This window comes from Drosophila willistoni (assembly GCF_018902025.1).
Source record: "Drosophila willistoni isolate 14030-0811.24 chromosome XR unlocalized genomic scaffold, UCI_dwil_1.1 Seg41, whole genome shotgun sequence".
NCBI lineage: Eukaryota > Metazoa > Arthropoda > Insecta > Diptera > Drosophilidae > Drosophila > Drosophila willistoni.
This window is the reverse complement of record NW_025814058.1, coordinates 1,629,312-1,646,634: the sequence shown is the minus strand read 5'-3', so window position 1 is coordinate 1,646,634 and position 17,323 is coordinate 1,629,312. Positions and strand designations below refer to the sequence as shown.

At 35.2% G+C, this 17,323-nt stretch overlaps 2 protein-coding genes across 2 annotated transcripts; one reads left to right on the top strand and one right to left on the bottom strand.

Moving 5' to 3' along the window:
* The first annotated feature begins 2,113 nt into the window (after window positions 1–2,113).
* On the top strand, window positions 2,114–5,512 carry LOC111518710. The gene is made up of 11 exons (XM_023176192.2): window positions 2,114–2,294; window positions 2,353–2,629; window positions 2,689–2,847; window positions 2,904–2,934; window positions 3,064–3,162; window positions 3,233–3,647; window positions 3,704–3,848; window positions 3,915–4,046; window positions 4,103–4,258; window positions 4,317–4,548; window positions 4,607–5,512. The coding sequence occupies exons 6-11, from the start codon at window positions 3,529–3,531 to the stop codon at window positions 5,407–5,409; spliced, it is 1,587 nt and encodes a 528-aa protein (XP_023031960.2). The 5' UTR covers window positions 2,114–2,294; window positions 2,353–2,629; window positions 2,689–2,847; window positions 2,904–2,934; window positions 3,064–3,162; window positions 3,233–3,528; the 3' UTR covers window positions 5,410–5,512.
* A 2,786-nt stretch (window positions 5,513–8,298) lies between these two features.
* LOC6642911 (protein commissureless 1) lies at window positions 8,299–16,440 on the bottom strand. The gene is made up of 2 exons (XM_002065864.4): window positions 15,567–16,440; window positions 8,299–9,496 (listed from the first exon to the last, which is right to left on the bottom strand). The coding sequence occupies exons 1-2, from the start codon at window positions 16,069–16,071 to the stop codon at window positions 8,808–8,810; spliced, it is 1,194 nt and encodes a 397-aa protein (XP_002065900.1). The 5' UTR covers window positions 16,072–16,440; the 3' UTR covers window positions 8,299–8,807.
* Between the last annotated feature and the right edge of the window lie 883 nt (window positions 16,441–17,323).

The window sequence follows — 17,323 nt, the reverse complement described above, 5'->3', positions numbered from 1 at the left end:
AGAAATGCTGTTTAAAATTTCATTACGCGTACTTAAGTGCCGTGATTCGGATTCTGGATTTTTGGGATTTAGCGCAGAACTGCATCTCATTTTGCTCCTCTTTCCGCTAGGCAACACACTGTGTGTATGTGTGTGCCTGTGTGTGTGTGTGTGTGTGTGTGTGTGTGTTGGTAAAAGGTTCGTTTGAGTGTTGGAAGCGCCTCGTAAAAACCGCAACCGAAAAACGCGACATTCACTGCAATGCAGTTGGCTGCAAAAATGTCATCGTCTGAAATTTTATGTGTAGAATGGAAAATGTTGGTTGCTTCTGGCTCGTATGTACTATCTAAACTGCAGAAACTGCACAGACGACGACAACTTCTCACAACCTTCTCTGTCTCTCTCTTTCTCTCTCATATTTTCTTACTGTGGCTATCTCCAGCTCTACACTAAATTCGGCTAAAACGTAAAACTTTTATGGTTGCCGCAGAGACACCAAGAGACAGAGAGAGAGACAGAGAAACGTGAACGCGTGTACTGCTAGAAGAGTAAGAAGGCTAAAATAAAGGGGCAGAAGATGAGTCGTAAATAAATTTTCGCTTGGTAATTAATTTTGCATGCTAGTCAGATAGTTGAAGTCGTCGTCGTTGTCGTCGTCGTCGTCGTCGTCGTCGCAGTCAGTCAGCTGATTTGGAATGCCACACGCCATTTAATAGGTTTTGAGAGATTGGGGGGCAGCAGGGGGAATCATTTTTGATATGCCAAATGTGTCGCTAAATGATTTTTATGCCCCAAACTCTGTGACGTCTGTGTCTATGCAAATTAAGTTTTATGGTGCGTCAGTTGCTCGTACTTTGTTCTCATTCTTCTTCTCACTCTAATTCTTTCCTTTTGCTTTTGGTTTTATTTTTTGGAAAACTACTTGGCTCATTAGTCTTGAGTCTATTTAACAGATTTGGAATATATTTTTTAACACTTGTCGAGGGAAACAAATTGACAAGCAAAGCTTATTTACTCTATTAACGTTTACGACAAATTTTGCTAACGAGCGCAAATTTTCATCGTTTGTGTATTTGTTGCTTTTGGGCTTTTTGGCTATTGCATTTTCTCTACCTTGTTTGTCGGTTTTGTGTTAATTTTCTTGTTGTTGACTTTATGCATTAGCAGAAGCCGCTTGGTTGCCTCTGTACTTTGGTCTGGTCTGCCTTGGTTGGGCCTGGCTTTCTGTTCGTTTGCTCTTATTTGTTTTTTCGTCGTTGACGTTTTTTCAACAACTGCAATATTCGCCCTGGGTTCGCAGCTGTGTGTGAAGTGAGCACAGAATGAAATAAATGGGAATAACTGGCAACTGAAGCATCCAATACCAATACATATGTATATTATACATACATAAGTATTTAAAAATTCAATAAAAGATTCGTAGAATACACAACTAATAGACAAAACTTGTAGCAGACTACAAGAAACTTTATCTCAAGTAAATGTAACTATTTTGTATGGGCTACCACTTGTCAGGAATCAGAAATTTTGAATAAAGACTTGAAGACTTGACTTATAAATTGAAGAATAAGATGTTTAATTAGGTCCTCTTGGTTGGGTGCCTGTTTTTAGGATTCTTTTTCAACAAGTTATCATTCAAAAACGGAAAGAGTTGTTTGAATTATGTTTTTCTTTATTGCATTAAGACCAAGTTTTTCTCCTCGGGCTGCTCAAAAAGTTCTTGTACTCCAAAATTGTCTGAAAAAATAAAAGACTTCCCACTGGCAATAAGGATAACTCGATGCACGACAGTGTTAGATTCAGTATGGCTATATATCTTGTCCTGATCTCATTCAGAATGTTTGGGATTTAGAAGGAATATTAAATAGAAAGTATAGAACGAAATGATACCCTTTGATCGTAAGAGAAGTCCGAGGGCATTTAAAGTATTCAATGCTAGAAAAAAATAACATCAATTCGAATTTACACGTTTTTGCAATCAGATTTATTTTTCCTAATTTCTGCAATTTATTAATTTTTTTGGTGGCTATTAATTGAATCTATAAAAAAGTTTTCAATTTAACCATCCAGTAGCTTAAAATCTTTCTATTCTTACTTTAAAGACGTTTTTTGTTTTTCTGGTGATCTACTTGGCTTTGCTCAAAGTTTTCGTTTAATTTGATATTAAAAATTGAATGTGTTCCGATTATTATTTTATGTGTGATGGATTCGGCATTAACAAATAGGCGGCGACGACGATTTGCACAGAAAACTTACACGCATTTCTTTCTTCTGCTATTTGTGGCAATTATCCAATGGATAGTTATATGCTCAATGTGAGTTCTTGGGGAAACGTTTTTTGATAATCTCTAATATGTGAATTTGAATTTGTAGAGAATATGTTCGTGAGGTTCTGTATGATTGTGAGATAATATGCACCAGTTGCTTTGTCCTTGCCATTTGTCTCTTCACGTTATTCACATTCTTTGAAAAATTGCGACTAATGGGTGCAATTAGTATATTGTTATCCTTGATAATAGTCGAATTGGAAATAATCTCGCTATTTGTTTTAATTGTGCGTTCCTGCTGGAGCGAAATACTGATATACTATTTAATTTGTGCAGTTGTTGTTGTTTTTGGCTTATTTATTGCCTGTTGCACACCTCTTCATGTGAGTTTATACTGAAATTTAATAGTTTAGATATATGTATATAATGATCTTTTTTCCAGTTGGATATCACACGAAATATGTCGCTTGTGTTTGTATTGAGCTATATTTTAATATTTTGTTCGGTATATTTTCTTATGTCAAGCATTCAAGTGAAGGACTCAAGTCGGCCAATTGCATTTTGTTGCTTTAATATGATTTTATCTGCAACAATGTTTATGGTAATTTCAAAATATATCTGTAGCTATAATTATTTGTATATCACTTCTCCATATAGTTTGTAGTCTTTTATGGCCAGTCCATAGAGGGTAAGCGATATGCACGCATGAATCCCAATAACCATTTGATGGCATCTCTTATGTTATTTCATTTATTTCTTATCATGTATTTGCTAACATTTTTTTGGCAAATCCAATACAATTATTTTACTTTCAAAGAAGTTATTTTAGATCCTGCACTGAACAAACAATTGATGGCCACTGTAAATGATTATAAGGACTATTCGGATGAGCTGCCAGAGATTGTATATGATGAAGGTGGGTCAATACAAATATAAAATACAAATAAAACTTTATATTTTTATAAATTTCTTTAATTTTGTTTTAGACGATTCCAAGAATTAATTGCATTCCAACATTCAAACCTAATAGTAAAGATTCAAGAAATAAAGTCAAATATATATTTTCAAAATCTTCCAACTCTATCTAAAAATAAGTCATAGACTTTTCATTGGTAGGATTATCAATTGAATTTTCACGTGGTGTATGACTAGGAAAGTGAAATGAAATATAATCATAAAGTTTTCATCAACATAGCTTTGATAATCTTTTAACATTAATATTTACAAAAGCAAGAAATAGAAAGCGAAACATAAAATATTAGTTTGTTTTTTTTTTGTCAATATGCATTACGATTTGCGCTCTTATCGTCAGGCACGACGACAATTCTCTGTGAGGACTTATATGTATCTTGCCATTTGGTTTATATTGGCTCTAATACAATGGCTAATTGTTTGCATGATGTAAGTTTCTCCATTTAAAGAAATGTTTTTGATTAATCGATATGCATTCCTTTTAGACAGGAGGGACGTCAAAAGTTTCGTGATTTATATTATATATGTTTTATCACCTTTACTTTGGGCATTTTAATGTTTACCATTTTCATATTTTGCGAAAGACTACGCTACGTAAAGTTCATAAATTGTCTTTTCAGTTTAATTATAGTAAGTATATATGTATATGTTATATATATATAAGTTGATATATATAATATCCATCTGTATTTTTAGGTCGAATTACAGATTATATCGCTGTTTGGCTTGGTTGTTTACAGTTGGTGGCCCGATGTTTTGGCATTTTTTGGCCTATGTGTTTTAATCATTTTCTTATGCCTAGTCATAGGTGCAGCTCTGCCTAGACATGTAAGTTCATTTCCATTCTATTATTAGCCAAAACTTATTGGATTTTTGCATTCCAGATGGATCTTACTTTAGATGTGGCAGTTCTTTTCATTGTAGCCTTTGTATTTTTAATGGTTTCTGTCTTTTTTCTCTTATTCCTTCTGATTGTGTGGGATACGATACCATATGCATATATAGTTGTCGAATTAGCCATTAGCTTAACCATTATGTTTGTAAGTAGAATATGATTTTTGTTTCTGAAATTTCCGTCTAACGAAGATTTCTATTTAGTTTGTGATGTATCATGCGCAAACGATTCATGGCAATCGTTTTGCTGAAATGCGATTAGATGATTTTCTGCTGGGTTCTTTAATACTGTTTCACGATTTTCTCATCATTTATTGGTTGACTTTCTATTGGCAAATTCGTTATAGACCTGTGACATCTGATTCTTATCTGGCAACTTCGCCACGCACACCAACAAATAAATCCAAAGAGTATGTTATGAACACCACCACACCTGGTAAGCTGTAAATGATTGTTAAATTGACATACATATTTAAGATAATTCTTCTTTCTAGATGATCTTGGAGTTACAGTTGCCCCTTTGAATTTAACCACCAAAGAAGGGAATAAAGATGACAACAAACGAATTGGTTATGCATTTTATGATCAAGATAAACAAAAAGATAGGGACAGAGATCGTATTGATATAGAAGATTGGTCACCAAGCGTGTCTAACGATAGAAAAGAATCTGATCAAGTTGCCGATTCTAATGATGACAGAAATGAACCAGCACCAGACCGGAGCGATTGGTCCGTTTATCGAAATCGTAAAAAAAATCGTCCATTTGATGATAGAACTCATAGAGGCAAACCAAAAAATCCACCTGTTGATGATGAATGGCAAGATACAAATCTACATAATAATCATGATCTTTCGCCCAAACATAAACATCATGACGCCAATCAGCGGGTTCCACATCATCATAGGGATATTGAATCAAATGATGATTGGATACTGACAACTCACGATGATATAAATGATGAAATCCTGGCACAGCCTAAAAATACAAGATTCCATTCGCATCAGGAGAGAAAATACAAAAAGCATCCAAGGAATCAAATCAATTATAAACATGAAGATGTAGCAAATCTAGCACAAAGTTCTGAAAGTCCAAAACGGCTAGAAATTGTTGAAAACTTTAAGGACGAAGTAGAAATTCTATCAACGGACGATAATAAAGATCAAGATGAAGAACTAATTGATGAAGAAACCGTAACAACTATAGAAAGATCAGATATAGAGGAAGTAGCAGAAGCAATACACGACAAACATGAATTCATTAATCTAAACAAGGGCACACGAAAATTTGACCTATAATAAGAGGCGAAAGGTGAAGGGGTAGGATTAGAGGAGGAGAAAAAAGAGAACGAAATGAGGGAGCATTAAATATATACTCATTATTTATTGTGTATAAACATAATGTACTCTTGTTATATATCATCATTGTCATTGATAACAAACTTCTTTCGCCCATTAACCATTTAATTATACTCATCAAATTCTTCTTTTGCGACAGGTGATGAGCAAATTAATGTGAACCCAAGATTTATGAGGAACCAACCAACAACAACGACAACAAGAAAAAAGCGTACCAAGTCAAAATGTCAAAGCTAAAACAACCTGTTCAATGAACTCGAAACCAAAATCAACGAAAAACGAAACGAAAAACCGTTTAACAAATTACGGCCAACACACGTGCAGTCATCATAAAAACGTACCTACTTCGTAGTACAACTCTACTGTTCCTATAGAGAGTAAAGATATGTGCGTACATACATACATACATACATACAGCATATATGTACATATATATACCAAATGCCGACCGCATAACGCTTATCTAAAGAGCAAACATTTCTCTCTCTGCCCCCCTCTCTCTGCCTACACATTTGTTGTCTGATGGAAGCTTTATAATACCCTTTTTAACCTTGGGGGCCATAGGTTGGGTAACATTCGCAATTTAGCGTAACTTGAAATTAACTATACTATCCATTTTCCATAACATTTAACTTTTCTAGTCTAGTCTTTAGGTAATTTTAATCAAATTATATAAAAAAAAAAAGACATTAAATCTGGGGGAAAGGCTTTAAAGGTTAACTAGGAACAAAAAATATGCGAAATTATCTGGGCGAATGTGCAAAGTTTATGTTTTGGCAAATTGCAAATTTTTACTAAGTAGCTGAAAGTACTTAATAACGTCGTTTACTTCAAGGACGAACTATAAAGTCTAAATACAATAATTAGTTCGTTTCTAATAGCAAAGCATTAAATATGGCATTCATTTAATTCAATCAAATTGAAGCATAAAGTAATTCAATTAGTTTTATTTATAAACTAAATCTTCATAGATAAACCTCTAAAAATATTTCACATTCCCGCAATTGTTCCGTTAGAACCCTATTCCATTGATACTCAACCTGATAGAAAACCTAGCAAATATTTATCTTGTGAATATGACTTCATAATTTTTGTTGAGAATATTAGATAGTCGTTGTACTTTTTTATGAAAGTATTAAAGCTTTCTTTGTTTTATTTTGGTTACTTTTTGCTGTTGTGCATTTCAGCAAATCATGGCAAGAACGCCAGGCACGACCACGACACAAAAGCCAGGCTAACCTCTGTTGCTGTTTTTGCTGGTTCTGCTGCTGCTGGTGTTGATGTCAGTCGCAGTTCCCTGTAGTCCACTGACAGTCACTCATGACTGCGACCTGAACCAGATACACGATGCACGATAATATAATTTATGGCCCCTGTTTTGGTGTTTCTCTGTCTCTCCCACTAATGCCCGACCGCCTCTTCTTGGTGCCTTCTGTTGATGTTGTTGCTGTTGCTGTTGCTGTTGCTGCTGCTGCGTTATGGAATGTTTGATGTGGCATGGCAGTCAGTCAGTCAGTCATACCCCTCTCATGGCCTTTATCTGCCCGTTATTCCGACTCATCAACAAATCGTACATTTGAATACAAATTGCAGCATTAAAAAAGCGTACACCACACCACACAACAAAACACACACACGCAGCAGAAGCTTCAACACAAAAGTGTCAAATTTGACATGAAATTATTTATGCTTGCACGAGGAAAAACTTGAACTTCTTGTTCTTGTTGTTGGCTGTGTTCTTTGGTTATTATTATTATTGTGTCGTCCATTTGGTACGCTGACCCAGGCGAATGATTATCGACACGTGGAGCACTAGAGAGAGAGAACCGCTTACGATTCCAGTAAAAGACCAATTTTTCTTTTTGAAATATTCAATTTTTTTTTTTGTTTCTGTTATATTTGAATATTTAGACAATAGTTTGATATACTTTCTTCATGTTTAGGTTAAATTTAACTCTAGTTGAAGTTGCTTTTCCATATATATATGTACACATGTATACATATATGGTATATATTGTGTTATACGATTTGACTTTGAGTTTACTGGTCGTAAATAGTTTTTTTTTTGGTTTGTTTTTATTTTTATTATTATTATTATTTTAGTAACTGGCAACATTAAGAAACTGACTTGTTTATGTTTTAGTGCTTGATCAAGAGGTGCAAATTTTCTCATTTTCCATATCTATTTTAGTTTCATTTGGTGGAAAATTAAATAACAGTTTATGTGTGATAGGCAATCAAAAATATCATAAGCTAATAATGAGCATGAAAAAAAAAACAATGAAAAAATTGATACAGAAAAATATGGAAAAAAAGACGACGATAGCCTTCCTAATGATTTCGCCTAAAGATTTTGATATTGATTTTTTGTCTGATTTTGTCATTAGTTCGTTGAATTCTGCAATTCAACATCTGCTTTGGACTCTGATAAGCTCTTAAATTTTGATCCTCTTTGCTTTGCTTGTGATGTGCATTCTATGGAAATCCCAAATCCTTTGGGCCATGCACGTTTCTGTTACCATCCACAGCTGCGTTTTGCTTGCATTTTATTATTATATGACCTAATCTTGGACCAAGAAGTCAGAGTCACGTACGCAATTTGAAAAGGAAAAAAAAAAAACCAAATATCAACATAAATATATATTCTCATTTCAAGAATGGGAATTGGGAACCTTTTTTGAAAACAGGAACTTTCATTTTTTATAGTAGAAAACAAAACCAAAATATGAATACTAAAGTAAAAACAAATGTTGAAAATAAATAACACACACACAAACAAAACTGTTTGAATTTTTTTTTTTTCGATAATTTGTTGGTATTTCTTTTTAGTTTGTAATTTGTTGTTTATACATACATATATATTTTGCTTAACATTTAATAGTACTTAATCGATAGACAATTTTTTAGTTAAATTACTTAGCTCCGTTCTTCATCATTACAAAATACTTTTAATAAATAATACTCAGTCTTGGGCATAATACAATAATTACATAACAAATAACTAAAAAAAAAAAAAAGAATAATTTTTTTAACTAAAGTCAAACAGTGAGACCCACACAAGGGTTGGGGGGAAGAGTAGGGTATATATTTTGTTATCGGGAAAATTAAGGGTAAATATTCTTGGTTGGCTTTGTAGATTGTATGGATTATTTAGGCTAGAAGTCTCTAAATTAGCAGACGATGTTGCACAAACTATTTACAAGTGACTAAGCATCGAAACCATCCTCCCTCCCATCCATTCATACGGCTTCTGTTTTTGCCGCTGTCCATACTGCTACTCCCACGACTCCTCCCACTCTCCGACCCTTGCGTAACTCAACTCTTTAGTGGCTGGGCAATCACGCCGAAACAACAACAACCAATGAAGCGCAATCATCGTCAGCAGCAGCCGCTGGCTGTAAAGTTGCAACCTCCTGCTGCTGCTGCTGTTGCTGCTGTTGCTCCTCCTGCTGCTGATGCTGATGCTGCTTTGGTTCATCCGGCATGTTAATGCAAATGGCAGAAGGCAAAACTGAGACTGAGTTGGAGGCTGCGGCATTGGCTTTATTCTCCTCTTGCCCCGATGTTGCCATTGCTGCTGCTACTGCCGCTGACAGTTTGCACTTTTGCAGTTTATGCTGCTGCAGTTCGTCCTTTTCCCAATTGCAAATGCGGGCTTGTGCTTGTGCCTGTGCATGTGCCTGGGCCTGGGCCTGGGCCTGTGCTTGATGATGATGAACAGCAGCAAGACTGGGATATACAAACTTCATGCCATAGGCAAAATGACGCGGCTGATGATGCAGTGCCTCATCATAGCTGGGTAAACCAGTGGCAATTGTATAACAAGGTGGGGATTCAATTTGATAGAAGGCCGCCTCCATCTCATTGTTGCCCGATGACAGATGCTGTTGCTGCTGCTGCTGATGCTGATGCTGTTGTTGTTGCTGAAGCAACAGACGACTGGCATCACAGCTAATCAGATGATGGCTCACTCCATGTGAGGAATAGGAATCGTTTGAGGCATGGATTTGTGCTCTAATGTCCTTGTCTGCAAATAGAAAGAAAGAAAGAAAAAAAAGAAATGAGTACATTTGGTCAATAAAGCAAAATATGTTCTGTATGTTCATCAGTACACTGTACAAAAGTTTTTTCACGACAAATAAGTTTGTCTAGTGTAAAAGTACTAAAAACTTTTGTCTTGTCTGCGACAATTGTTTGCTTCAAGTCCGACGAGAACTACAAAGGGAATGGCTTACATTAAATTCAATTTGGCGTAAAGGAACAAAAAAAAAAAAACAACGACAACCCATGAAAAGACAATCGAAATGAAACGAAACTTTTTCAACTGACCGGAAATGCCTTCAGAGGACAGCCAGTCTCCGAGACGGGATCCCTGACAAGCAATAATAAGCCGGAAGTGTGCGCGCGTGGCAAAATGAAATGAGAATAAAATACAACACAAAGACAGATACAGAGAGAATTGCAATGAAATGAAACCGAGAGAATTGAGTATGAGAGTTGAGTGGACGCCGGAAAGTATGCAATAGTACAGGCATTTAATTTTTATACACCAGCTGCTGGCCATGTATGCATCGGGGTGTATTATGGTATGTGTGTGTGTGTGTGACAAATTTCATTTCGTTTTAAAATTAAACTAAATTAAATTAACATAGAACATTTCTCTTCCATCTCTATTTCTCCTCTCTCTCTCTCTTTCTCTCCCTCTCTCTCTCTCTGTGTATGTTTTTCGGGTGGCGCTGAATCACAATCAAATTTTCATTTGATAAAATGTGTGGAATGTGAAAAGAATTTATCAGCAAATATGCACAAAAGCAAAAAGATATTAAACAACTGATCAAATAATAATATTTATTATTCTGTAATTGCACCTAACAACAAAAATTATAAAAAACAAAAAACAAAAAAAATGAAAAGGAGATTTAAAGAAAAAAGTAAAGCAAAAGTTGCCAACAAAATGTACGCAGTCTTTTACTTATTTCACTTCACTTTTTATTCAAATTTATTCATGACAAACATTTGGCACAACAACAACAACGACAACAACAACAACATAAAGCAGTAGGGATAAAGGAAGCAAAAGTGTAATTCAATTTCATATACAACAATTTTTATGCTTTATTTTGTTCTATGGTTTATTAAATGCAATTTAAACTGCATTTAAATCAATATAAAACCAGAAGCTTTCATTTGACAATTTTTTAATTGTTGACTCGCACGCATTTATAATAAACATTTATTGCATATTTATTTATATATGTACATACATACATATGTATGTATGAATGTATGTATATGTATGCATTTGTTTGCTGGCTTATTCTTATTTTCAACCAAATGCTTTTCAATTAAAGCCAAGGGCATATAGAACGAAACAAGGAGGCAGAGACAGAAAGAGAAAGAGAGTGAGTAAGAAGGGGATAGCAATGGGGGAGTGGGGTCGGCAGGGGGATTAAAGCCTGTTGGAAAAATTTGCGCATTACAATATTAAAACGCAGCAGTAGCCAGTCAGCAGTAACTGTAGCCGCCGCCTGGCAGCAGTTGTTGATTTATTGTTATAACTGTAACACACACACACACACAAACACACACACACACATCTACATTTATTACTTGGGCACCCGTCCAGCTGCAGCAGAGAGCTCTCTCTCCTGGACTCCTTTTTGACTTTTGTTTCAATTCTTTTTTGATAGACAGACGGCAAACAGGACAAACTCATACACTCACACACAGCACGCACACACACATGTTTGCATACTCATATGTGTATGTATATATACATGCTGCAGGCTTCATATTTTATGCAAGTGTTGAACAAAAAGAACGACCAAAATGTACTACATACATATAAACGTATATATATCTATATATATGTATGTATATGTACGTCACTTGGTGTCCTTTTGCTGTCGAAAAAACAAAAAAAATATTAGCACGCCATTTGTTGTTGTTGTTGTTCTTGCTGTCGCTGTAGTATTTGCTGCTCATTTTTTTTGTGTGTGTTTTTTTTTGGTTGGCCACTGTTTTCTTTTTTTGTTCGCTACTTTTTCTGCGCCCCAAAATGTATGCAACAATTTAAATTCATTGCAATAAGCCGCCATTTCTGTTGGCTGTTGTTGTTGTTGTTGTTGTTTCTGGCCGCTTCTGTTGGCTGTTTGTATGGGTTACGGCAAGTGAAGTTGAACTGCTGTGCTTTATTTTTGCCAATAAATTAATTTTTTAACGCTTGCATTTTTGAGGTTAGGGCCAGGTATGCATATATGATGTGTCTGTGTGTGTGTGTGTGGGTGCCTGGGCCATTTAAGCCGCTTTCAAGTGTTATTAAGCTCTTTGTGCAAGTTATTGATGAAAGCAGTTGAATATAATAGTTGGCTATGAATATTAAATGAAATTTTTATGTCATATTGGCATTATCCAGACAGTTATATGGCATTATATGTGGTTAAAACCATGTTTTTTAAAATGCATCTCACACCTATTTTTGCAGTCAATTCATACAAATCAGATAGATGCATTAATTAAGACTCCTCTCAGAGAGTTTAATCTTGTTAACAACAAACAAAAACCTGGTTCTTCTAGTAGAAAAGACTGAATTGAATGGCAAATCAAAAATAAATCTTAAAGTTGCATAATTTTTTAATTTCTAGCCAATTAAATTACATTCAACCTTAAACTATCTACTCACTTGATGTAACCCATCTGAAATTCAACCAAAAATTAATGGCATTTAATAATCTTTTTGCCAGAATTGCAACCGCTAACGAAAACTAAAATTTTGCTTTTACCATAGACCAACTGCATCAAGTACATATATATGGCCATAACCTGAAACCAGCCAACAAGAACCTCTAACAAAACAATTTGGTTAATTACAACACTCAATTTGAGTTTGCCAAACTGTCGGGACAAACAGAGAAGGGAGTGGGGGTGGGGGGGAAAAGCATAGAAGAAAAACACCAACGAAAAGAAAACAATATATGTATAGTTATACACATATATATATAGAGATGGTGTGTATTTTTTTGCTCTCTCTCTCTCATTCTCTTTTGGAGTATTTTGGTTTTGTTTTGCCACTCAGAGTAAAAGCCATTAAAAATTTAAAAACCTTGCAGGCAAAGAGCAACTTTCGACTGCTGCTCAGTCCCCTGCACTTACATATATATCTCTGATCTCTCTCTCTCTCTCTCTATATTTATATATATATATTCTCTATGTTACGCTGTATGCCGAAAATATGCTACGCTTAATTACATTTTTACGCAAGTAAATTATGCAGAACCTATACAACATGATAAACAGTGGCTAGTGGCAAAAGCAGAAGATATACAGATACAGATATAGATAGACATACAGATGTAGAGAGGGAGAAGAAGGGGAAGCTAGTCTTGGCTTGGCTTAATAAATTCAGTTGTGCGCTTGCACTAATTGATAACAAGCCAAAACTTTGTGCTTGTATTTGTGTGAGACAGTTTAATAAATAAACTGTGAGGCTGAAACTGCCAACTGGCAACTGGTAACTGGTAACTACTGAGCCAAGTCTCCAAACCTCGTTAAGTATTTATAAGGTAAACACACACACACACACAAACACACACAAATACATTTACACAACAAGCATGATGCGACACGTAGCAAGCATTAAACGCACAAAAGCGTGCTATAAGCAGAGAAACCATGGCAAACTTAAGCCAAGTTGCTTAATTATAAATGACACACGTACTAGCCGCCCAGCCTAACCTAACCTTCTAACTTGCCTATCCAAGCAGCCAACCAACGAACCAACGAACCTATCTACCTATCAACCTACCAATTCCACCTTAGTATCTATATAGGGCAAAACAAAAAAAAAAAAGAGCCATGGAAAAAAAGAAGGAAAATAACTAACGAAACTAATTAGACGCCCAAAAGCAGGCAACACACACACACACACACATACACACACATATCGCTCAAATTGATATTTTACGTATACTCCTACTCCCGCTCCCGCTGCCGCTCCCCACATCTACATCTCCAACTCCTTGTCCTCCTTTGCCGCCTGCACAGTGTGCCACTTCATGTCTCTGTTCCGTGTCGCGTGTCGTAATCGTGGGTAAAAGTTTAGTTTTAAGGCTCGTTAGCACAAAATTGACAGTTTGACAGTTGAGTTGGCCATACTTTAATGCCCAGGACAAACGACGAGCCGCAACCAAACTAGAACTAGGACCCAGCACCATCACCAATACCAATACCAGTACCAGGTTCAGGACCTGGACCCCGAACCTGGACCTCAACTCAACTTGCTATGCCTTCTTATACTTTTTTTTTTGTGTTCGCTGTTTTTTTTTTTTTTTTGCTATTTTTGGTTTTTCTGTATGTGGCCTAAATAAATCATTTGGCTAAATTGGTCTGCAAAAAGTTTGACACTTGAGTTGGAGACTTGTTAGGAGATTCTATGAGTGGGTTTGCCGGGTTGAAGTTGAGGATGGCATTGGTGTTGCTTATTTGTTTGTGTTGTGTCTCCTGCCCGCTTGTGTGTGTGTGTGTGTGGGTGCTTCCGTAATTATGTGTAAAGTGCCTAAGCATATGATTTATTTTTAGGGATTTACAAAACACTTTTTTGTGGTGCCTGTGAATGTGCAACAGGTTTGACAGATAAGATAGAATGATTTGAGTAGGCTTAAAGATGATTTGTGATAAGAGACGAGGAATTGGAATGATAGGTAGGTGGGAGAGGGTGGTGGGACAGCATAAAATTTATTGATTTCATTTGAATATTTGCTAGAAATGTGCGATTAAAGTTATAAATTCTAATGAAATTCATATCGCCATTCGTTAACTATGTCACTGTGGTATTTTAATGAGAATGGACATACTTATGACTATTAGCCAAAAATGATAATCGATCAATATCTCAATTGATATGGTTCATTAATATGACAACTGATTAGGTACTTAAATGTTTCATGTTGATATCAACGGGAAATCAATAATTAGATAAATGAAATAGTGAATAGTTTTTTCCTCCAATTTTTATTCAATCAGCAAAGACTTTGATTTGATTTGCCTATCGATTACATTTGATAAACGTTTTTCCATTTCAATTTTCACCATAAATTATATTATTTCTAACAGCTCTTTTTGTTAACTATGTAGAATATTTTATTATAATAATTTACTGTGTAATAAGTTAAACTTGTTCTACAACTATTTTCAGCAAAATATCTAAAAAAAAAAAAAGTTGATAGCAATTTATATTCTAGTTTTTACACTTTATATGAAAAACAAGTCAAATTAATTGGACAACAGCAAAATATGCACATATATTGCAACAAATTGAAATAGTTCTATGAACTAGACAAACTTTGCACACGACATAAAAATAAAAAAGAAAAGAAGTATGCCAAAAGTATAAGAGTTTGTCTCTCGCAAGTTTTAGCCTTATTTTATGATGGATAGTGGATATTGCTATATAATTTTCTAGTCATCAGCATAAGCATTATTATATTCATATATGATGAAATTTATGGCTCATCTGAACATTTGCTAGTTCGTATTCTTTTTTATTTTATCACTGACCCCCATTTTTCATCAAACATTTCACGCCTTTTGACAAACATGCAAAATGCCAACAAATTTTATCCTCTTCTATTCACACACACCCACATACACACAAAAAGACACTTGCAGACACACACACACACATTATCGCACTCATAAAAGCAAGTCAATTTAATATTATAAATATGCTGCGGTCCTATATCTGTGTGTAGATATATATATATATATATTTTTTGTGGCATAATAAACTTGTGTATCTAAAATTACAACGAAAGCCAAAACGGCCTGACAATATATTTTGGAGAAAGAGAGCGCGCGCCAAAATTTATGAGCCTTTGTTGGCCATATAACACACACACACACACACACACAGAGAGACAAAGGGTGGGGAGTACTATGGGGGGACTAGGGTTGTATCTTTGTATCTGTTTTCTGCATTTTTATATAAACACACATACATATATATATATATTATATGGTTTAAATAAATGGGCAACAGGATGAAGCATAAAATTATGATTATTTTAGATAGACAAAAAGAAATGTATAAAAATACTTACTGCATTTTTTCCATGTGCGAAATTTCCTATAGAAATAGCAGCTAAAGATGATAAAGACTAGCGATAGAATGACCAGAGAGCTAACCACACCAATCCATAGATAATTTATGATAACATTCATATCGGCTGCATCACCAAATATATCCGACCACCATGAATCCGTATGTTCCGACTGTTCACGCAAATCGGCAAGATCAAGCACCACAGATTTTGATAGCTGCTCCGTGCTAATGCTGTTCATGCTATTACCAGAACCATCATTCGATGACAATAGTGTATTGAAGTTAAACAAATAGGATGAGGCGGCTGATAACGACGATGATGATGATGATGAATGCATCGCATCAATGTGCCGCAAATCATGAGCCGTGGGTATCTCGAATGTGATTTGATTCTGTTGCATATGTTCTGCAATTGCCGAAGGGCTCATGCTACTTGCCGGTGCGGCAATAAATTCTGCATAAATTTCCTCAGTAGGAGTTGCCAAAGTGGTTGTTGTCTCCATTGTTGTTTTTTGTCTCCTTTTTATTTTTTTGGTTTATTTGTTTATTTTTGTTAAGGACCAGCGCACTTGTCCACTATAATTTGCGTAAAGGTTTTTCTTCTTTGTATTATTTTGTATTATTATTTCTATTTTTATATATTTATTTTTTTTATGGTTCAGTTTCTCACACACATTAACAACAACAGACAAAAAATATTAAATTCTTTCGTAAAAGACGTAAAAAAAAAAAATTGTAAACGAAACGATTAACGTTGTCTAGTCATAAATTCTCGATTCTCGACGATTTTCGGTTTTCGGTAATTTTGTCAAAATATTTCACAATTCTCGTGCGCAGAAGCGTCCGTTCTCTGTGATGGCTCGTTGTTGACTGACTGGCTAACGGTTGCATTAGCCTCGCACATTGAGTCTTCACATAGCCATAGTGATTGTGAATGTGAAACCAGTTTGGGATATTTTTGTCACTCACTCAGCCACTCATTCAGTCACTCAGTCACCCACCAACTCACTCGACTGAGCAACAGCAGCGCCGATGAGCGAAAAGTAGCGCTCAAGTGGCCTTAGTCCTGACTTAAAGAAGCATGAAATGTGTGTCTGTGTGTGTGTGAGTGTGTTTCTTTTCTTTTCTTTACTTTACCATTTTTTGGTGTTTTTAAATGTTTTACTTATGTTATTTTCCTTGCTATATCCTGACCCAGTTTTGACCAGAAAAACTAGAGAGAAAAAGTCAACTCGGTCACGTTCAATTGACGCACATTTCGTTGTTTAAAGTTCTGCACTTTTTTTTTGGTTTTTTTGCTGTATGTTTCTTCTAGCCAAGGAAAACTTTACTCTTTGTTGTTCGTAATGAGGCAACCCTCATTTCAACCAACCAACCATCTGTGGTAAAGGGAGCCTCACCCACTTGCCACTAAAAACGAGGCTAGACGGGGGTTAAGACATTTGATAAGTTTGAGTTTGACTTTAAGGGGGCATTTGGAGATTTATGTTTTAAGCAAAAAATCAAACAGAATAAAAAATTTACAAAAGTTTTTAGTTTGGCAAGCGAAAGTGACGGTAATAGCGAATATATATGTATATACATATATAAGATGTTTCAAAATTAATTACAGATTTAGTTGAATTTGGTAATGTTGGTAATCAAGAAATTACAAATATATACTCATAATCAGTGTGGAATGCAAAACAAATAGTGAAGGACAATAACTAAGTTGTGTAAAATCAAATCTTAAACAAACCTTATAACTAAGAGCTT